The 22,523-nt window shown below is 37.7% G+C and overlaps 2 protein-coding genes across 3 annotated transcripts in view; one reads left to right on the top strand and one right to left on the bottom strand.

The window, feature by feature from the left end:
- Lamb1 (laminin subunit beta 1) overlaps positions 1-1,244 on the top strand; it is a 66,196-nt gene extending 64,952 nt beyond the window's left edge. Inside the window, exons 32-33 of the mRNA XM_005343881.2 lie at positions 645-804; positions 942-1,244. Coding sequence (XP_005343938.1) covers positions 645-804; positions 942-1,078 — 297 coding nt within the window. The 3' untranslated portion in view covers positions 1,079-1,244. The remainder of the gene's footprint in view (positions 1-644; positions 805-941) is intronic.
- Positions 1,245-1,639: 395 nt separating this feature from the next.
- Dld (dihydrolipoamide dehydrogenase) overlaps positions 1,640-22,523 on the bottom strand; it is a 24,476-nt gene continuing 3,592 nt past the window's right edge. The window contains exons 3-14 of one of the 2 annotated variants that reach the window (XM_005343880.3): positions 20,839-20,918; positions 20,122-20,190; positions 19,530-19,599; positions 18,192-18,292; positions 15,045-15,188; positions 14,268-14,369; positions 8,516-8,706; positions 7,302-7,472; positions 6,011-6,200; positions 5,494-5,631; positions 4,360-4,449; positions 1,640-4,266 (exon numbers count right to left, since the gene is read on the bottom strand). In XM_005343880.3, the coding sequence (XP_005343937.1) occupies positions 4,201-4,266; positions 4,360-4,449; positions 5,494-5,631; positions 6,011-6,200; positions 7,302-7,472; positions 8,516-8,706; positions 14,268-14,369; positions 15,045-15,188; positions 18,192-18,292; positions 19,530-19,599; positions 20,122-20,190; positions 20,839-20,918 (1,412 nt within the window). In that variant the 3' untranslated portion in view covers positions 1,640-4,200. The remainder of the gene's footprint in view (positions 4,267-4,359; positions 4,450-5,493; positions 5,632-6,010; positions 6,201-7,301; positions 7,473-8,515; positions 8,707-14,267; positions 14,370-15,044; positions 15,189-18,191; positions 18,293-19,529; positions 19,600-20,121; positions 20,191-20,838; positions 20,919-22,523) is intronic. The other variant, XM_013347852.1, reaches the window with a different exon arrangement.

Genomic DNA, 22,523 nt, shown 5'->3' with positions numbered 1-22,523 from the left:
ATTTTATTATGAATACAGTGTTCTGCCTGCGTGTTTGCCTGCAGGCCAGAAGAGGGCACCAGATCTCATTATAGAGGTTGTTAGTAACACCAAGTAGTTGCTGGGAACTGAACTCAGGAAGGGCACCAGTGCTCTTAACCTCTGAGCAGTCCCTGTTGAATTTTTTTTTAAAGCTATAGGAATGAATTTACTCTTTGTGCCCATCATTCCAAAAACCCGTATTCTCTACTTTTATTTTTGTTTTTTGTGACAGTCTATATCGACCAGGCTGGCCTCAAACTCCTGTCTACCACCTCCTTATTCACCTTCTCTTTATGTGTATGTGTTACAGGCTTGACCTCTTCTTTCCTAAACCTTTCTGTTCCTTCTGGTTTCCTGATGCCCAGTGTACTTTTGTATGGCTTGTTGAGCTCATTTTTCATAGTAAGTGCTCATTCAAGTAAACAGGGCTAAGCCCCACAGTAGACGACTTACAATTTCAAATTTTCTTTGCAATGTTTTTAAAACTTACAACTTAATATGAAGCCTGAGTACTTTGCTGATCCTTAATCCAGACTGTTTGCCTGTCGAAAGATGTCTTTGATCTAATGCTACTGGATTTAACTACTGACATTACATTTCACCTGTCTTAATATGAACTGCAGGCTCTAGATGGCGAACTTGATGAGAAGTACAAGAAGGTAGAGAGTTTAATTGCCCAAAAAACTGAGGAGTCAGCAGATGCCAGGAGGAAAGCTGAGCTGCTACAAAATGAAGCAAAAACACTCTTGGCTCAAGCCAACAGCAAGCTCCAGCTGCTGGAAGGTAAGTCTTGCCTTCTGGTTTATTGTTTTTTATAAAGGTGAAAAATCTATTCATTTTTGGCTTAGGTTTTGAGTGGTCTGGCATTGAGATCATATGCTGTAAACAATTCATATTTAACCTTATTTTTATCTCCACAGCCTTAGAAAGGAAATATGAAGACAATCAAAAATACTTAGAAGATAAAGCTCAGGAATTAGTACGACTGGAAGGAGAGGTCCGTTCACTCCTTAAGGACATAAGCGAAAAGGTTGCTGTTTATAGCACCTGCTTATAACACAGAAAAAGGGCTGTAAGGGCGCTGCAGTGACCAAAGCAAACTAACTACATATGAAAATTGATGCAGTGATCTTCAAAATAACTCATCTATTTAATGTTTTTATCCACCCACTTTTGTATGGAGTTAAATAAAATACATTGGTTTTGTATAAATATATTTACTATAATTCTTGTTTCTTTTATTGTTTTGGTTTTCATGAATCCTGCCAAGAAATGTTACTTTCTCTGTAAAGATGGACTTGTATAGCACTTTCTTACCTTTAGAAAGACACTAATTTCTACTATATGTATAAATAAGTTAACAATATTCACCCGTGTTTTAGGTCAACAAAACTTTATTCCTTTTAAATCCCCAGTGGAGAATCCAGAGTGGAATTTAAATAGGGAGGATATAGAGTAGCTTTCTTTGTGGCTCCAACCATTTCTAAACATCAGAAGGAAAAACTCTGAGTGGTAAAATACCGATGGGCAGGACTTTGGTGATTTAGACCAGTGTAGGGAAACTGTTCATGGTAATGGAGCAAAGCTACTCAAACACACAACTTACACTTAGTTTTTATATTATACTTTATGTAACTTCACAATCAAATATTCCAAACAAAATGTCCAGAGCATAAAGAAAATCATTAGCATAAAACAGATAGGTGTGTGTTCACAACATAGTAGCTGAAAGAGAAGGCTAACAGCCCAGCCTTTTGTTCTTCACACACCCTTCTTAAACCCCCGGATCTGACATAGGTGCAAATAAAGCTGGACATTGGTAAAGGTTATGTAAATAGCTATAAAACCTAGTAAATACCAAAACAACCACACTTTACCATGTCTGGTTTATCTATTAAAAAAAATGAATAGATAAAAAAATAACACACTACTCCCCATGTCTTTTCCACCAAAAGCCCACACACCCACACACACACTCTAAATCAGCTCGGTGAATAGGGCTGTTCCTATAAGGTTCTTGCATAACACCCCAGACACTGAGAGTTGAGCAGATTACAGCAAGGAGACTTTTAAAGCTTGTTTTACTCTTAGGCCTTTATTCACCCAGATTTTATTTATATTCTCATATATAAGAATCCTTCAGTTAGACAACTATTACTTTTGTGTATCTGCATAGCTAGGGGATCATATTAAATTATGTTTTACTATTTCCAAATTAGAAAATTCCATGAGGAGGGGGCATGTTTGGGATTTAAATAAACCATTTAAAAATACACAGACTTCACTCCCCCTATGACAAATTAGCATGTACAGCACAAACCCTCTGCTAGCTGTGAAGTCTGAACAAAAAAGTATGAAGGCACCGCAAACACAGAGGAACAGCAAAGCAGAGTGTCCTGGTTTTTAAATAAGCTTTCACTTGAAAATTAAAAGCCAACTTTCTATAGTTAAGTAACCAGAATTTGAGAAAAATATAAATAAAAGAGAAAATGTTAGAAACTCCCCAACTCAGTAGAATTCTGGTACAAGACAAAACTTCGAACTATTTCAGCTGCAAACTGCTATCAAACAAGAGTTTAGAGTTGAGCCAATTTAACTTCCTGATTAAAGGAAAAATGTATTTATAGAGAGAGGTTTGTGAGTGAATCCAGCCTTGACAATGTACAGTCATTACCCTAACAGCTCTAAACCCTAAAGCCTGAGAACTAGTGAAATCTTTCCCTCGAACTACAATTCCACCAGGTGGTGTGTACACCTTTAATCCCAGCACTCGGGAGGCAGAGGCAGGTGGATCTCTGTGAGTTTGAGGCCAGCCTGGTCTATAGAGTGAGTTCCAGGACAGCTAGGACTACACAGAGAAACCCTGGCGAGAAAAACAAAAAAGAACAGCAATTCCACTGTGCAGCAATATTAAAGCATCTGAATGGTCACAGTACTTGCATTTGTTTTTACAGATGATCACTAAATGTTTAGCCTGTATGTTATACAATATTATTAGAATCAGTATTATTCCAAGTTTGCTTAAGTCAAATGAATATCTTGTTTGTATATTTATAAGTAATTTACAATATTTTTTTTTAGAAAACTGTACTATCAAATTTAGGAGCTACTCAAATTTAAAATGACAAATTTAGATGTAATTATATAAAGCAGTACTTAGCGTTTAGTTCATGGCTATTCTCGAAATAATTATTTTAGCATTTTGCCATTTAATAGCATCAGTAAATACAATTTTGGAGCACTTTTTTTTTTTGTTTTTTTAAAGATTTTGAGGCAGAAGCCTCTCTATGTATTCCTAGCTATCCTGGAAATTGCCCCACAAACCAGGCTGGCCTCAAACAAAAAGATGTACTTGCCTCTCTCTCCTGAGTACTGGAACTAAAATCATGTGACACCACTGACCAGCTCTGTTCAAAATGTGAGAGCATTCAGTGCTATAAAAGTGGTAAAGAATAAAAAGTAAAAGACAATCAGAGGTAGTTCAAAGAATTAGAATCATCTTAATATGCACTCAGAATAACCAGTAAATAAATATTAAGACATGTTTATTTTGGTATCTTCATTTCCTGGTATAATCATGAGTCTCCATTTAATAGTTTTGTATACAGAATCTTCATTTGGGCAACTGAATGCCCTTTAAACTTACAGGTCTTACTACAACCTCAAAACACGTAATTCTATCTCTAAACTACCAGGAATTTGGGAGTTAAATAAAATGAGAGACAATCACTTTTATTTACATAAGTTGTTTGTACATATTTGAATCTTGTTCTAATCACTGACTCGTTTCCAATATGAAAACCAAATTTAACTTGGTCAGTTTTCTTGAAGCTGTTCACACGAATTATCCAGCTCCTTCCCTGTGACAGATTCACCTCCACTGAATTAGAAAATCCATTAATGCCAATTCAGTAAAGTTGAATCTCACAGACAGAATGAAAACACAAGTCAAAAACTTTCCAGGATGCTACTATATGTAGCTTTCTATCCACATTAGTACACTGGAACAAAATATTTAAAATATAGATACAAGGTTATTCCATTCTGTTTAAACCTACTAAATACCTTCCAGAAGTTTCATAATTTCATCCTACAAATTCCTGAAACTGAGAGATAATCCTGTTCAAAAATGTAACCTTGACAAAAGCTTCCAGATTTTAGGAAAAAACAATCTTCTAATTAAAAGTTGATTGGTTTGCCAAAAGATGCAGCCAGATTTGCTTCTCTAAAAGCCTCGGATAAAGTCTGCAAGGGAAGCAATAAACAAACATGAAATAGTTGTGGGACAAAAGAAAACCTGACAGTCATCAAGTCTGTGTGAAGTTGTGCAATAATTACCGGATGTGCGTGGCAGACTCTAGCTATATCTTCACAAGAAGCTCCGTATTCCAAAGCCAGGGCCGCTTCATTCACCATTTCTCCAGCACCCTTTAAAATTAAAAAGCAATTATGTTTCCAAGGCAAAAATAACAATATGCTATGATTAACAAATCAGGTGTTTAGGCTTTCAAACCTTAAATTTTCTAAACTTCTGCCTATTATTTCAGCAATTGGAGAAGTCAGACAAGAAAATCTTAGGAGGAAATGTAACGGAGCAGCTTGGGCTTTGAAGCCAAATGGCCTAGGTTCTGCCACTTTGCTATTTTTATGTGTTTCATGCAATTTCATTGCTTAAAAATTAGCAACTCTCCCATAATACTGTAAGTGAAATATTAACAATGAGTTTGTAAGTTATGAGAAGTGGCATAGGAAACATTCAAACACTGTTAACTTTACTGTTCTGCCACTTATCAGGGAATATACACTTCATATTCACCGAAACCTAAGCCTTCCCTCAGGAAGTAACACTGGGCTGAGAACATGCAGAAGTCTGGAAGCAGAGAGCTCTATACCAATGGTGTATTATGCATATACACAGGCCCCAAACTGCAAACCAAATTTGGCCTGCTATAAAAACGAAGAAGGCTCACGTTCCATGGTAAGAAATTAAAGAGGGGGGCTGTACAGAGGACTTAACAGTTAAGCACTGGGTGCTCCTGCAAAGGACTCAGATTCAATTCTCAGCACCCACATTATGGCTCCTAACTCTAGTTCCACTGGACCTGATTCCCGTCCTAGCCTCAGCGGGCACTGTGTTAATGCAGTACACAGACATGCATGCAGGCAAACACCCATACACATAAAATAAAGTTTAAAAAAGAATGAGTAAAGAAGACGATCAGAAAGATGAGGTCAGAATGGAGGGTGCAACCAGTATCCGCGCAACCTCATCCTTACAATCTGGTGTCAGGCATCACTGGAGGGTTTTAGGCAATGAGACTGTGCAAGTGCTGTTGTGATCCACTGCTAAAGGCAAACTTTCAATGGCAATAATAAGCAACAACAGAATGGAAACAGCAAGTGTACTAAATTTTACCTATTAAATGATCCCCAGAAATCTTACTGGGATTTCTCTGACTTTGCAATACTTACTGGCCCCAGAATATGTGCTCCCAGTACTCGATCTGTTGATTTCTGTCCCAGAATCTTCACCATGCCATCCGTGTCAGCATTTGTCTTAGCTCTACTGTTTGCTGCAAATGGGAACTTACCAACTTTGTACTCAATACCCTGTGGAGAACAAACAAGTTGGTTCCCATTAGTGAAATCTTCACTACTTTTGCTGAAAAATCAAAGGAGTAAATATCTCCTTATGATCCTAACAAAGGAACAAATACATAAACTATAACATTCTAAAGAGTTACTAAAGGCAAAGATGTAGGGCTCTTTTTGGTTGTTGCTGTTGTTTTCATTTTTTTGAGACAGGGTTTCTCTATGTAGCTCTGGCTGTCCTGAAACTCATTTTGTAGACTAGGCTGGCTTTGAACACAGAGATCTGGTTGCCTTTGCCTCCCGAGTGCTAGGATCAAAGGCATGCACCACCACGCCTGGCAAGATGTGTTTCTCTAGTCACTGGGGCCATTAGTTCAAATCCCATGCTTAGGATTACCTCTTCTTTCAACTGCTCTTCTGATTTGCCAACCCAAGCAACCTCGGGGTGTGTGTAAATCACCGACGGCACACAATTATAGTCAATGTGCACAGCACCGCCAGCCATTCCTTCAACACAGATGATGCCTTCATCTTCTGCTTTGTGAGCCAACATTGGACCAGCAACCACATCCCCAATAGCATAGATACTACCAGAAAAGAAACACAGTAAACTTCTAAAATCTAAACAGGTTAATAAGTCACCAAAAAGACAATCAAAAGCCAGAGTTAAGTATCCAATCTTTGAGCCACCAAAAATTCAATTAGTTTTATTTAAACAGTCTTATTTTCAAAATAATGTTTGAAATAAATTTAAAATTATTAAAAATGCTCAACACTTGAGAGCCTAAGAAAGATAGGATCACCTGAATCTAGTTTAAGACTAGCCTGAACTATAGAGCAAAATTTCATCTCTACATAAGACAGTTAAAATGTAAATAAAATATTTTCAATAAAATATTAGTAAGTGATGCTAGAGAGATGGCTCGGCAGTTAGGAGCACTAGCTGGTCTTCCAGAGGACCCAGGTTCAATTGCACCATCCACATGGCAGCTCACAGTTGCCTGTTAACTTCAGTTCTAGGGTATCTGACACTGATGAACGCAAAACACCAATGCACATTACAAAAAAACAAAAAAAAATTAGCAATTGGGGCTGCAGAGATGACTCAATGGGTAACAGCACTGGCTCTTCCTGAAGAATACCTGGGTTCAATTCCCAGCACCCACACAGTGGCTCACAGCTGCCTGTAACTCCTATTCCATGGGATCTAATATCCTCTTCTGACCTCCACGGGACCAGGCACTTTATGCAGCAAACAGATATACATGTAGGTAAAACATTCAAACCATAAAAATAAATAAAGATATAAATTATTGGTAATTAAAGGATTTAAGAAGTCTTCATTACTATCATTTTTAGCTTGGTAAAATTATTAGGGTATAAATGCTATGTATTCCAACCAGGTGGTGGTGGTGGCACATGCCTTTAATCCCAGCACTCTGGAAGCAGAGGCAGGTGAACTCTGTGAGTTTGAGGACCGCTTGGGCTATGGAGTGAGTTCCAGGATAGCCAGGGCTGTTACACAGAGAAACCTTGTCTCAAAAAACAAACAAACAAAAGAAATGCTACATATTCCTTTACAACACACACACACCTCTTCATGTGTCATTTTTTATCTTTATAGAGAACCAAAAATATTATCATGCACATTAACATTTAATGAAGAAAACAGATAATTATCAACTTACTTTGGAATTTTAGTTTGGAATCTGGTATTGACTGGAATTCTACCTCTGGGATCTAGTTCAATTCCAAGCTCCTCTAGTCCCAAATTCTGAGTAAAGGGCCGTCGACCAATACAAACCAGGAGTACATCACAAGTGATAACTTCAGCTTTACCACCAGAAGCAGCTTCAACACTAAATCATCAACAGCGGTAACTGTTAAACACAAACCTGCATCGACAGCTGAAAGGAGCCATGATATTCCTACTATCTTTATTTAATCATAAATATGAATCATGAAATCAAACATACAAATTCTTAAAAGTTTATTCTTAAAATCTTATAAAACCACGTAGTGTTAACACAGTAGTAAGAACATAGGTCTCGCCAGGTGGTGGTGGCACACGCCTTCAATCCCAACACTCTGAGGCAGAGACAAGCAGAACTCTGTGAGTTCGAGGCCAGCCTGGTTTACAAGAGCTAATTCCAGGACAAGTTCCAAAGCTACAGAGAAACCCCGCCTTGAAAAAGAACAAAAGAAAGAAAACAGCTGAGGATGCAGCTTAGTGGTGGAGTACTTGTGAGAATGCTTGGGATTTGGTCCCCAGTACTGTAAAAACGTAGAACACAGGCTGGGCAGTGGTGATGCACACCTTAAATCCCAGCACTTGGGAGGCAGAGCCAAGAGGAACTCTGAGTTCTAGGCCAGCGTGGTCTATAGAGCAAGTTCCAGGACAGCCAGGAAGGAGTCTTGAAAACAAGACAAAACCCTGTCTTGAAAGCCCTCCACCACACACATACACACACAAAGACTTTAGAAAGATCAATGCTCAAGTATTGATTGGCTCCATCTATCAACATGACTGTGAAGAAGTTATTTTGTTAAACTAGGTAAGTATTTAATGAGTGCCAGATATATGCTATCACTTTAAGTAATGCTATCATCAAATTCCCCGTGTTATCTGTCTGAAGGGCTGCATAAATTTTACTAAACACAAGGATCTTTAAATTTTATGAACATATACAATGAAAAATATATCACAACGAGACTAGCTGATTAGGGTTCAACTTATTCATAAATTTTAAATGGCGAATTTGATAGGCAATACTGTGTAGTACAATGCAGTAAGATGGGTCTAAGTTATAAAAAGTCTAGACTACATTGTTAATCTGAAAATCTAAGTGCTTGTTTGAGACAAGTCAGGATGATTTGTCAAAAACAAACATAGCATACTTACGACACGTCAATTTTTCCATCTGACTTCTTGGTGGCACCAGTAACTTTTGTATTCAGTTTAAACTTAAATCCTTGCTTTTGAAGAATCCGTTGGAAATTTTTAGATATCTCCATATCAATTCCAATTCCACCCACGTGACCCAAAAATTCAACTGCTGTCACATCTGCACCAAGTCTTTGCCAAACTGAACCCTGAAATTAATTTTTAAGAAAAGTCATAAAAAAGTTTCCAAAGCAACATTTGCTAATTATTGCAAATAATTTATTGTATTGTCTTCTTTACAAATGTTTATGGGAAGCTCTAGATGTTAAACAGATAATTTTATCTGTTTATCCACCTATTCCACATTTACTGGGCACCTACTTATTATAGCCCAGGTACCACTATAGCGGCTAAACATCTGTTACTAAATGACAAAACTTGGTATTTCTGGGGATTTTACAATATGGTAGAGGAAGGGAACAAATAAGTAAACTTCGGGCTAGAGGAATAAAGTGCCATGAGAAAGAGAGAAGACAGAGTCGGGCCTATGGACAGCATGATCACAGAGGCTTCAGTCTGAGAAACATTTACACGAAGGAGTAAAGGAAGTGAACTGTAGCAGTGACTGAGAAGAGTGAGTGTTCAGGGCAGAGAAGAGTAAATACAGAGTCCTGAGATTAAATAAGTAGGACATTGATCTCACTGGCTTTGGACAAAGTTGTAAATCCAGGATTGGGCCCAGTTCTGGACCTGGGTTAATAAATCTCTCAGCCTTCATCACAGCAGCTTCTTTGTGCCGTAGATGGTGATTAATACAGAAACATACAAGTGGTCACTGTGCAGAAAAATAAGAGGCTATGAAGTGCCCAGCTCTAAATCTATAACACATCCCCTCCCCCAGGGCTCAGGAATCACTGCACTCGGGAGGCAGAGGCAGGCGGATCTCTGTGAGTTCGAGACTAGCCTGGTCTACAAGAGCTAGTTCCAGGACAGGCTCCAAAACCACAGAGAAACCCTGTCTCGAAAAAACCAAAAAAAAAAAAAAAAAGCCATAAGTAGTAAACAAACATCTAGCAAAACACTATTTTCTGGTCATGACAAGGCTGTTGTACACAGGAACTCATAACAATTATAACTGCATGCATAAGACCCATACAAAATTAAAACAGTCACTACCTCAGCATGGACAGGAAAGGAGCTAAAAAAAAAAAAAATCCACCCATAGGCAGGAAGCTATTGGTAACTGACAGTGCTGGGGGAGGGATAGTATAGTAAACGTTCTTCAAGGATGCTCGGGTAGATGGCCCTACACCATGTACATACAGATAGCCATGAATGGAGTCAGTCAATTTAAAAGAGGACACATGAAGTTGAGAGGGCAAAGTGATGGACTGGATACGAGAAAATTTGGAGTGGAGTAAACAGAGGGTGGACATTATCAAAATATATGCATATAAGAAATTCTCAAACAACTAAAAAAAAAGAAGTATGTTTTTACTACTAAAATCACTAAGGTCTGCAAAATATTAAGATGGCTATGAAAATAATTTCTCAACAAAGGAGAAATGCTTACATTTGTACTAAAATATTGACTTAAATTAAATTTAACTAGTTTGGCTTTGACTTCTCAATGATTCATTATCAAACAACATAAAATTTGAAGTTAGGACTAGGAGTAGAGTTCAGTAGCAGAATGCTTGCCTGTAATGTGCAAGGTTCAAGTTCTAATCCTAGCACTGTAAAAAAAGCAAAAAGGTAGCCTTTTAAAAATATATTATTTAACACTTCATATTAAAATCATCCAGTAAGTTTAAATGGCAAGAGTATCTTTCTAATAAAGTTAGATTTACAGTCATTTACAAATTCCATGCATATTTTATGATGAGAATGAACAGAAGAGAAGGTACCATTGGGCTATAAAAAATCCACAAATAAATATATACAAAATGAATCATGGATATAATACCCAAGACCAAAACTTCCAGAACAAAGCACAAGAGGTTCCTTTTGTGACCCCAAGTCAGAAAAAGATACAAAAGCAAAGCAGTCTTCTTCCAAGCAACTAAGAGGTAGAGGCTGGGAAATCATGGCTTTCAGACCAACTTGACTACACAGTTAAGATTATATCTCAAAACCAAACAGGCAACTACTAAGCTAGCTTTTGAAATGTAGTCACCGTATGTCTACCAAGAAATAATAAAAGCTAAATATGAATACTTACTACATAGCAGGAATGTGCTGGATATTAAGGACACATGATGAACAAAACAGCTATGACCTTGTGTTTATGATTTAATGAAATCAAAGGGATCAGGTAACATCAAGGAAGTAAGATAAATTATAAGAAACAGAACAGGGGCTGGAGAGATGGCTCAGAGGTTAAGAGCACTGACTGCTCTTCCAGAGGTCCTGAGTTCAATTCCCAGCAACCACATGGTGGCTCACAGGCACCTGTAATGAGATCTAGTGCCCTCTTCTGGCCAGCAAGCATACACACAGACAGAACACTGTGTACATAATAAATACATCCTTAAAAAAAAAAAGAAAAAAAGAAAAAGAAACAGAATGAACGGCAGGAGCACCAAAGAACCTCCGCTCTCATATGAAGTGAGGCTTAAAATACTGCAAGAACTGAGAACTGAGAAATATCCCACCAGGTGCACTTGAGGGGCTGAGGTGGGTCTCTATAAACTCAAGGCCAGCCTCATCTACATAGCAAGTTCCAGGCCAGCCATGGATACACAGTACCAAGCCAAACTAAACTAAACAAACAAAAAAAGAACTATTCCAAACAGAATGTTTACCAGTAGGTGTAATGTTTGCTCAGAACTAATATTCAGATATCACCAAAACACAGCATAAGAGGAAGAAGAGTTGGCCCATAGAGCTGGAGAAATAAACCAGTAGTACAAAGGGCTTCTCCTCAAAAAACACTACCATTAGATTTTCCTAACAGTCACCAGCTAGGTAAGGGAAGGGACATGATTAAACATATGTTTAGAGCCACTGTGAAAACCAGTGGCTCTAACTAGAAGTTAAAGTCAGGAAGGCCTAGAATAAGACTTGATGTTAGCCCTGGAACCCAGGGAATGACTATGTTCAAGAGATCAAAATCAGGGGTAACTCCTGGAGTTCTTATGGATGCCTCTACAAGAAAAAGTAACAGCAGACACACTGAAGAAAAAAATGTTACATGAGAAACGAGTGTGGCTTTGTTTGGTAGGAAAACGAAGAGAGAAAAGTATTATTGTAACTGAAGGACAAGCTCAAAAGAGGACTTATTCACACAAACATAATCATGTGTCTGCAAGGAAATGCACCTGAGCATGTGTGTGACACCCAGGTAAACAGAGGCATGTTCAACTGTAAATCAAAAGGGAAATAGCCAGGAGTGGTAGTACATGCCTACAGTCATAAGACTCAGGTGGCAGAGACAAGAGGATTACTCAAAGTTCAAGGCCAGGCTGATCTACACGTATATTCTAAGCCTATCAGGGCCTTATGAGACCCTCTCTCAATGGGGGAGGAGGGGGTACAAAGTAGACCAAGTTTAAAGAAAGAAGAGAAAAAAAACCTACAAAACTAAGTCACTGTGAAGGCAGAAAAACATATAATAAAGTATGAAAGAAAGGTGAAGAGATTACTCTTAGGGAAAATGGTATTTTCACAGCAGCAGGAAGAACAAAAGGAGAACCCTAAGACAAAAGCATTTCATCCCATGCTCTCTCCTTACACAGGAAGTCTCATGTGAGAGAGCAGAGACAATGTGCCAGCAAATGTAGAACAGGAGTGGGGAACAAAGTGGCCATGGCGGAGAGCAGAACTCAGCTAGGGAAATAGTGGCTCAGCCAGGCTGAGGTTATGTTGATAACTGTGACTTCAATAAGAATTTAATACAGGCACCAATCTGAAGGGTCTACTTTCCTCCAGCGGCAGAAGATAGCAAAGGAAGACCGATAGCTAAATTCAACCAAGACAATAGTTTTTGATTTTTCCCCAAGCACATATGTCAGAAAAGTAAAGTAAGTCAGCCAAGCCTGATGGTAGAGCAGGCCTATAATCCTCTTACCCAGGGGGCAGAGGCAAGGATATCATATGTTCAATGCCTACTTGGGCTACCAAGTGAATTAAAAGGCCAGCTTTGGCAACTTACTGAAAAGTTCTGACTCAAAATAAAAAGGAAGGAGAGGGCTGGGGATACAGGTTAGTAGTGCAGGGCTTGCTTGAGGCCTGTATTAATAACTAACACTAGTCCCTATGTTCAATCCCCAGTATAAAATAAGGCTAAAGTGACTCACTTAAGAAAACTTAGAACAGTTAAAAGTAATAGAATGTGGAATCTAAACTGATTGGGAAATCAGTCAAGATAGGAAAACACAGATAACAAAAAAAGGCTACTGACTTTCTGAACTAGAAAAATCAAGCAGCTAATTAGAGTGGGAGTAATTAAGAGAAGCGTGTGACCAGGGTAAGTCTGAGCTGAGGACAGCAGAGTAGAGCAGCCATGGACAGGAAGGTGTGATGGTCCTGCAAGAGGACACCTGAAACAAAGGGAAGATTCGTTACAAATATGTGGAAACTTGCTAAGTAGCAGATAGAAGGTATAAAATACTATTGTGCTCAAACTGTAAGTACTTTGGCATTTCTAAAACATGTTAGAGAAGAGGGAAGAGTCATCACACACGTTATCTCAAGGAGTATGGGCTTTAATGGAATGCAGTTTTGCTCAGAATGAGAACTATTTTTCAGTATGTTGAGGGTTATGAGATTAAAAAAGATCCAATGATCAGAAGGGTGAGAAAACAAAGAAGCAGACTATAAAACAAAGGACATACTAAAGACTAATGATTACTAAATAAGTTATGTTGGAAGAAAAACGTATATTAGCTATTATTAGAAATTTTAAGCAAAATTCAATGCTGACTGACCTAGAATGTTATATACAGAATCAAATAGAGGTAGGATTTTTGGGTTTTTTGTTTTTGTTTTTTTTTTTTTAAGATTTTTAAAATTTTATATGAATGGGTGCTTGCCTATATTACATCTGGGCACCAGGTTTTAGGGTTTTGGGTTTTCTTTCTTTCGTTTTTTTTTTTCAAGACAGGGTTTCTCTGTGGCTTTGGAGCCTGTCCTGGAACTAGCTCTTATAGACCAGGCTGACCTTGAACTCACAGAGATCCACCTGCCTCTGCCTCCCAAGTGCTGGGATTAAAGGCATGCGCCACCTCGACTGGCTGGGTTTTCTTTTTTAAGATTTTTAAAATTTTGTATAAATGGGTATTTCTCTACATGTATGTCTGGGCACCATGCGTATACCGCTATCCTCAGGCCAGAAGAGGGCACAGATCCCCTAGAACAGGAGTTACATATAGCTAAAAGTCACCATATGAACTGAACCCAGGTCCCCCGCAAGAGCAGCAAGTACTCTTAACCACTGAGCCATTTTTTTTTTGTCTACTACTTTTAACATGCCCAATCTTGTCCTTTTTTTTTTGTTTTTTTGAGAGAGAGAGAGAGAGAGAGAGATTCGATTTTTAATTATGCGTGCATGTGTATGTGGGTATGTGTACACAAATACAGACGGTGAACTCCTGGAGCTGGAGTTGAGGTGGTTGTGACCTGCTTGATAAGGGTGCTGGGAACTGAACTCTTCCAGGTCCCCTGGAAGAACAGTATGTGTTGTTAACCACTGGGCTAATTCTCCAGCCTCCCAAGAGGTTTTAAGCCCCTTTCAGCTCCTCAGAGGTAATATAAGAAAGATACTACTTACCAATTCTACACCAATTACTCCTGCACCAATAACAACCAACTTCTCTGGAACTTTTTTTAAGGATAAAGCTCCTGTAGATGACACTATAGTATCTTCATCAATCTATAAGAAAAGCAAAATAACTTGGAAAAACCTAGTAAGTTATTAACTGATCTCATGTCATAAAAGATTATGTCATGGCTTCCACATATCACAATTTCATCAACTCTCTTTCAAAATGCTAGTTTGAAATTTTATCATTTGATATTCCAAAATAAAAACGGTTAATTTTAACTTTATATTATGTGCTTTATTGTGTGTGTGTGTGTGTGTGTGTGTGTGTGTGTGTGTGTGTGTGTGTGTGTGTAGGCAAAAGGTCAACCTCAGCCATCATTCAGGAGCCCATGCCACCACAACCAGCTGTTTACACAGGCATGTAACAAGCGCTTTATCAACTGGGTGATCTCACCAGCTCTTTTTCTGAGACAGTCTCACTGTGTAGTCCTCACTCCTAGACCAGTTTAGCACTGACCTTGTAGCAATCTCCCTGCCTCTTCCTCCTAAACGCTGGGATTACAGACACCACCATGCCTGGTTTACCTTCATATTGAACTCAAATATATTATAAAATATTCTATATCTGATCATAATCACTGCAAAATGAGAAGTAACTCTGCAAGGCTAAATGGCTGCCTAATTACGGTGTTTCAGTCAGTAATTACTCATTTATAAACAGAACAAATTTATAAAAAAACCTATCTTGTAAGAAAGGTTGTGAGAGTTAGAAGACATACATACCGTGATTCCAGGAAAAGGAGTGACCTCTGAACCTGTAGCTATAAGGATGTTTTTTGTACCAATAACCTGAGTGCTGCCATCGGCTTTTGTAGCTGTGACCTGATTTTTGCCAGTTATCTTTCCAAATCCATTGACGTGAACAACCTTTATAAAATAATATTTATATGCTTAAAATGTTTTTCTGATAGAAATAACAAAAACAGTACTCTAGATAACACAGAACATAAAATACTTCCTTAATAATACTTAACACATATAGCAGCAAAAACACCGTCTTCTGGACATCTGTTTTCAGGGTAGTGTTATTTTGGATTTTGTTCTTTGTACGATTTGGATGATGATAAATGCATCACATCATTTTTTAAAAATGTTTTATCACTATTTTAAATTAAGTATCACATAGAAGGCCAAGATCATAAAACATCACTCTAAAAGCATAAAGATTTCATTGGTGTAAGAGGTTCTTCTGTTCATGTGTTGCTTTCATTGATTAATGAATAAAGAAACTCATGAACAGAAGAACCTCCTACACCATTTCCCCTTTTCTGTTTAAACAAAAAGAAAGGCTTTAACTTTAACATAGTAAAATTACATAAAACAGGTATCAAATAAGAATTACAATTATAATACTTATATTTACTTTATCTTTTATCATAACTAAGGAAAACTATAACTATCAATCTATTCTTCAACTCCATCAAAGACTCCAGAGGGATATAATATTACCTACATAAACAGGAAGTACATTGTAAACAACTTCCAAAACTCTAGAGTTGACACAGACATCTTGCTGCCTGGACACTTAACCAAAGTTCTTCTGTACCGTTGGGGCATCCATCTTCAGCCTACAGGCCCATAGTATCCAGCAGACTTTTCCATGAAGCTGGAAATTTCAAAGACAGTTCAGTCACTTTCTTCTGTGTCTGCAGAATGTCTCGCAGACTCTTTCATCAAGCAGGAACCCCGAAGGACCACCTCACCTTTAGGCAAGTGCAACAGTCATTTCCCTGTGGGTCCTGCATGTCCAGTGAATCAGTCTAGGCAAGAACAGTTTCTTGCCCACATGGTTATCAAACTCCTTAAGGAGCCTCTTCGATGCCCATCTTCCTCTTGAAGTAGCTAGTGCTGCCAGGAGCAGACGTGTCTCATTGTCATGAAAAGCCCTAAGTTATTAGAACATTTTAAATGCCATATTCTGTAGTCTTTGAAAGATATGAAGAATTCCTATCCATCTAAAATACATCTCTGTACATCTAGAAAATCTAACATGACTAAAAGCTTGAATATTATAGATGATTATCTATTAACCTATATTTTAGTTATACATTATATTTTTAAATGAACACAATTGTAATACCTTAATCAAGATCAGAAATACAGATACATATAATAAAACTGACCTTAAATTTATATCAATAAATGAAGATCCATACCAATGCAAATTATTCATATCTATATCATATACCCCTTTAAATGTAAAAGAACATTTATAAACAATATTTGGGAATATGGGCGTAGATTTATCCATAGTGCTTCGGGCTGATTGGGGGCGCTGTTAATCAGGTCTTTCATGGTGTATCCTGTGTGCTAGGTTTATCTCAGTCAGCAGTTGGGTGAAGTAATTTTTTTTTGAGGGTGTTCACAGCGACCCTTCAGGAGGCCTTGGTCCATGAAACTATATTGGTGTAGAATCAATCCACAGGTTCTCATCTTCTGTGAAAACAAAAGAAGAACCTCCTTTCCAAAGCAACTTATCCTTAGACTCAAATTTGGAAGTCATGATATCTTTATAATATGCATGCTGGTTTAGCTTAGTAGCCCATACAATGAAATGTCTCTCTGTACTTAGCTCCTTCACAGTCAAAAAATTCAAAGAAAACACAATAATATACAGAATGCAGACTCCCTGTAAATTTCCCATTTTTACGTGGCTTATTATTCTTTACTTCTTTTAATCTATGACTATCTGTACTATGTCTCTTTAAAGACTTTACCCTTTCTTTTAAAGCATTAACTTTATTTTATGACTCTCTATACTCTTTTCCTTCTCTTTCCCAAGCCTATGTACATTTATTTAACACTGTGTCTCATATAGAGGTCTTTTATATCTGAATCTGTCCTATTGTGAATCTGTAATTCTTTCCTATCTAGAAGAGCTTTTAAAATGTTAAGCAGCTTGGTTGTTGGCTCCGCCTCTCTCCAATTTTAAAATGGTGGAAGCACCACCAGTGCTAGTTCTGGGGCCACCAGGCAGGAGCCATGCTCAGCAGTCCAACCCCGAGAATGAGCATGCATCACATAAACCCTTTTTATCTGAGTTACAGCCAAATCTGCCACGCAGAGCACTGCGCAGCCTGGAAACATCTCTTTGTATGGTGGTGGGAATCCACCATGCTTTCTGGCTTGCACAAGCCTAGTAGGCCTGATCCCACCACCAGCAGGGGCAGGAAGAGGTGAGCCATGGGCATGGTCCCAGCTACTTTCCTCCCAACCCCAAGTGGGTACACAAACACCCAGGCCCACAAATACTCCATAGCCGGAGATTGCATAGGCAGCAGGGCCCAGGAAGCCTCGTTTTAAAATAGCGTGGCTTTTTTTCTGCTGCTATTGCTAAGTCAGGAAAATCTCTCTGCTACACGCTGCCAGCAAACAGCAAAAAGCTGTGTTTTCTAGAAATTTTTTTACGCTCTCTTAGGTTTTACATGGAGTTAGATGGCCACATTGAGCCACCAATTGTCACATGGCAAGGCATACTTGTTTGTCTCGGCTGCCCAGCTAGCTTACACGTGAAATAACCACACAGAAACCGTATTCATTAAAACACTGCTTGGCCCATTAGCTCTAGTTTCTTATTGGCTAATTCTTACATCTTAATTTAACCCATTTCTCTTAATCTGTGTATCACCACATGACTGTGGCTTACCGGCAAGAATCTAACCAGTGTCCGTCTCAGGCTGAAGATCCACGGCGTCTCTCACTCTGCCCTTCTTCCCAGCATTCAGTTCTGTCTTCTCTGCCTACCTAAGTTCTGCCCTATCAGGCCCAAAGCAGTTTCTTTAATGATTAACCAATGAAAGCAACATGTGAACAGAAGAACCTCTGACACCACTTCATGTCTGTCACTCTGAGCACTGAACACCGACTGACCTTATTTTGTTTGAATAGGTGGGCAATTCCCCCTGTTAAGGCTTTCACAGCAGAACTCTTCTGCTCCATCATCTTCTCTAAATTCAAGCGAACTTCTGACACTGAAATTTATTTTAAAAAATCTTGTCGTTATTTAAACTCTGAGAGCAATGTTTTCAACTAATCAAGATCTGAAAATATTCATCTCAATGTTGATAAACTATATCAAAGACAGTATTCACTTTTAAATTTTAATAACTGTCATAACCACAGCCAGAAAAGCTAAATCATCACATCACAATAATAGACCCTATCAAGCACTGTTAAATGTACATCTATGTCAAAAATGCAGACAAAAACAAAAATGTTCTATTCCATTACAACATTCTACAAGTAATTTATGATGGTTATTAGTCTAAAAGGTAGTTAAATAAAAATGGCAAAATCACCTGAAATTATAAAGACAAACGTTAAAATTTCATGAAACAAAACAATTGAGTATATATTTGAACACTTCAAAATACAAAAGCTTTATATGAGTTTAGTTGAATCAACTAATTTTTAAAATTTATTTAACTCAGAATCCTGAAGCAATAATATAAGATAAAAATGTTCAACTCAACAGAACTCAGAGGAAAATACACAGCAGTCAGTCGATGCAGCCAACACAAATACAGACTCTTAGACATGGCAAAGCTTGCCTACAATGCAAGTCTTCTGACTAACATCATGGTACTGTCACAAAGTGTGATGTACTTGCTGCAGTATATGCACTTCTCTATATGCTGACTCCCTACAAAATCTCTTTCAGAAACCTATTACTGCTAAAAAAAAATGTCACGAAGTACATTAAGTCTATCTTCTGGAAGTTTCTGTCAAATACAACTAGAAAAAAAGGGGGGAAGGGTAAAAACAGCCCTCCAAAACATGGTAAAGACAATACAGACTAAATGCAAATGTTATAAACAATCCTCTTTTCTCACTAAACCTCTCCCTTCTCTCTCTCCTCTAGCTCTTTCTGTTCTTTCAACCACCAACAGCTCTCCTTCCTTCAATCTTACCCGTCAATAGCAAAGTACTCAGAAATCAAGCCTTAGCCTTTCCCTCATTCAAAAGTTGTGTGGGAAAAATGAAAACTGACTCTTTACTGGCACCGAAAGATAGAACTTAGGAAAAGCTTACAAAGGTACAGAAGCTGTCATGGTAGAATTCTGAACCTAAGTATTCTTATGTAAATCTCTCTAAATTTCGAGATATTTATCTCTCTCATCCTTGAATAAACATCTGTTCACACATACCAGTTCTTAGCAAGAAGAGTCAAGCATGACTGGTACTTCTAAACTATAAAAGTATACTTACTTTCAATTCCCCTAGATGCAAAATCTTTTCCATGGGCCATATGGTAATAATGAGAATTATTCAGTAAAGCCTAAAAGAAGTAAGGCAAATTTACCAAGTACTCATAAACAGACTCTATAACGAACTTACAAAATGACATTTTCTATTTAGAATGGTACATACTATGATACGAATTCATCTTTTCTTCCAACACAATTAGCGTAAGATAAACAATAGAGACTAAAACACACACAAACAAGAATAAAAAACAAAACAAAGTTATCTTTAAATGTAAAATGAAAAGAACACATTTCAAGGTGGCAGGTCAAAAGGCAAAAACAAAAACAAAAAAAAATGCTAACTATCTTTTCACTGGCAATGGAAAGCTAAAGAAAGAACAAACCCAGAACACTGGAGTCTGGAAAAGGAGGACTCTCAGAATGTATGGTAGGCTATGATAGCATTCAAAGGTTTACAAAGGAAAAGGCTTATAAACATACTCAGATTCCTTTTAAGACACTGCATTAGATTACCAATCTAGTCTCAATACATCTCTGCAGTAAGTAGTAGCTAATGAAAAATAATCTTTGCAACATTTGAAACACATGCTCACCTTTGAAGGAATACAGCCCACATTCAAACACGTTCCACCTAGTGTTTCATTCTTCTCAATGCAGACTGTCTACAGTCAAAGAGAACATTACTTAATTACATGTAAATACATATTTCATTTCACTAAAGTTCAAAATATACATGTCTAAATTGCTCTGCAAAGCACTCAAGCTGTGCTTTTTCAGACTAAAAGAACCCTCTGAAATCTATCATCTGAATCATAAAAAAATGAGGCTAACACCAGAGTGAATTATTTTAAAATGATTTGTGTTCAATATTAACACATATGTGTTTTTACTGTTATCACTATATCCCAAATGTATTTAGAAACCAAAATGAAGTATTTCAGAAGAAAAATAGCTGACTTTTCTATACTACAAGATTACTACAACCAATAAAGCCCATTAGTCACAGATTTGGAAATAATCTATAGTTAAAAAAAATAAGTTCCTGAGCTAGAGAGGTGACTCGGGACCTAAGTTTAATTCCCAGAACCCACATGGCCGTTCATGACTGTCTGTAAAGGCTTTCATGCCACTTTCAGGCCTCGGTAGGTCCTGCAGTGCACAAAAACATACATGCAGGAATATAAAATGCCCAAATGCGTAGGTTTAAAAAAAAATTTTGCTACCTATTTCCCATGTGCAAAACTTTTTGTGGCTAAAATAAGCTTGGCCCATAATAAAACAAAGCAACTTCTACATTGGGTATATCTTACCTTAAAGCCTAACTGGGCAGCTTTGATGGCAGCAACATATCCTCCAGGGCCAGAGCCAATCACTGTCACATCAGCATCAACTGTAACAAGAGGAGATTGATACAAAATGGTAAATAACATTTATCAAAAACTCTCCATATAATCAGCATGTTCTATACAGCATTATTTTGCTCCAAGATATTTGATGTTCTTTGATGCAACAAAAAAATGGTACAAATTTTGAAATCCCACTTTTATCATCTATTCATTATAGCATACGCAAATACAACTAAGTCCTAGAATACAAACCTTACATCCAGCTGCCACTTACTGGTTATTTTATACCAAATGACATAACACTTCTGTAACATGAGGAAGACAAGGACAACATAAACACAGCATTTTCAAGAAAAAGTAAGAGGTTCAGAAATGAACTAATTTAGAAATGACTAGCCCAAATTATCTAGTAATTAAGCAGAGATAAATTAAGCGGGGGTTTTTTTGTGGGTTTTTTGTTTGTTTGTTTTGTTTTGTTTTGTTTTTTCCTGGTTTTTCAAGACTGGGTTTCTCTGTAGCTTCGAAGCCTGTCCTGGAACTAGCTCTTGTAGGCTGGCCTCTAACTCACAGAGATCCACCTGCCTCTGCCTCCCAAGTGCTGGGATTAAAGCCGTGCGCCACCACTGCCTGGCACAAACTAAGCTTTTGACTCTACATCTGGTTGTTTTTCTTTTTATTAATATAATCCCATTCTTTAGTTTCAGCCTTCATAAGTTAAACTCCCAAAGAGCAAAGCTTTAACATTAGCAACATGACTTTGGGTGAGTAATCTGACCTGCTTCACTTTAACCCTTGATTTGCAAAATAATCACAGGGAAAAAATTTATAATCATAAAACAGAATTTTGAGGACTAAAAGTAGTTTGTAAACTGTCAATGGCCTTAACCTCTAAGCTATTTTGCAAGCTTCTCCCATAAATATGCTATACCCCAAACTGCTCATCATCTGAAATCCTGAACTAAAATTATTCACTTTCTGATCATAATCTTAAAACCTTCTAGTCCTCAAGAATAAAATGAGGACTAAAACAAATCTGGGTTCGGGGCTGAAGAGATGGCTCAGTGGTTAAGAGCACCAACTGTTCTTCCAGAGGACCTGAGTTTGATTCCCAGCACCTACATGGAGGTACACAACCTTCTGTGAGAATAGCTATACCACCAAAATAGAAACAATCTCAATGTAATACCCATCAAAATTTTAATGTAACCTTTAACAAAAATAAAATAAACAAATAGTAGAATAAGAAAAGAAAAACAAAAAACAAAGATTCCTAAAACGCACATGGGAGCACAAAAGACACCAAATAGTCGAAGCAATTCTGAGAAAAAAGAGCAACACCAACACTATCATATTTCCTATACTATAGAGAGCCATAGCAAAACAAAGGGGGGGGGAGGTACTGGTGTGTGCACACATCCACAAAACAGACATGTACACCAATGGAACAGAATATGAGATACAGAAATAAAACTATGCAACTACAGAGCTGGGAAAACTGGATATCCATACATAAGACTGAAACTAGAGTCTTATTTCTTACAAAGCTCAAAGTGGACTAACGACCCTCACATACAACTCTGGCACTGCTAAAGGAAAATACTTCAGGACAGGCTGAACAAGGATTTTCTGAAAAGTGCACCCACGGTCCA

This window comes from Microtus ochrogaster, chromosome 1 (genome assembly GCF_000317375.1).
Source record: "Microtus ochrogaster isolate Prairie Vole_2 chromosome 1, MicOch1.0, whole genome shotgun sequence".
In the NCBI taxonomy this organism is placed as follows: domain Eukaryota; kingdom Metazoa; phylum Chordata; class Mammalia; order Rodentia; family Cricetidae; genus Microtus; species Microtus ochrogaster.
The sequence above is the reverse complement of the archived record's forward strand: the minus strand, read 5'-3'. Positions and strand labels throughout refer to the sequence as shown.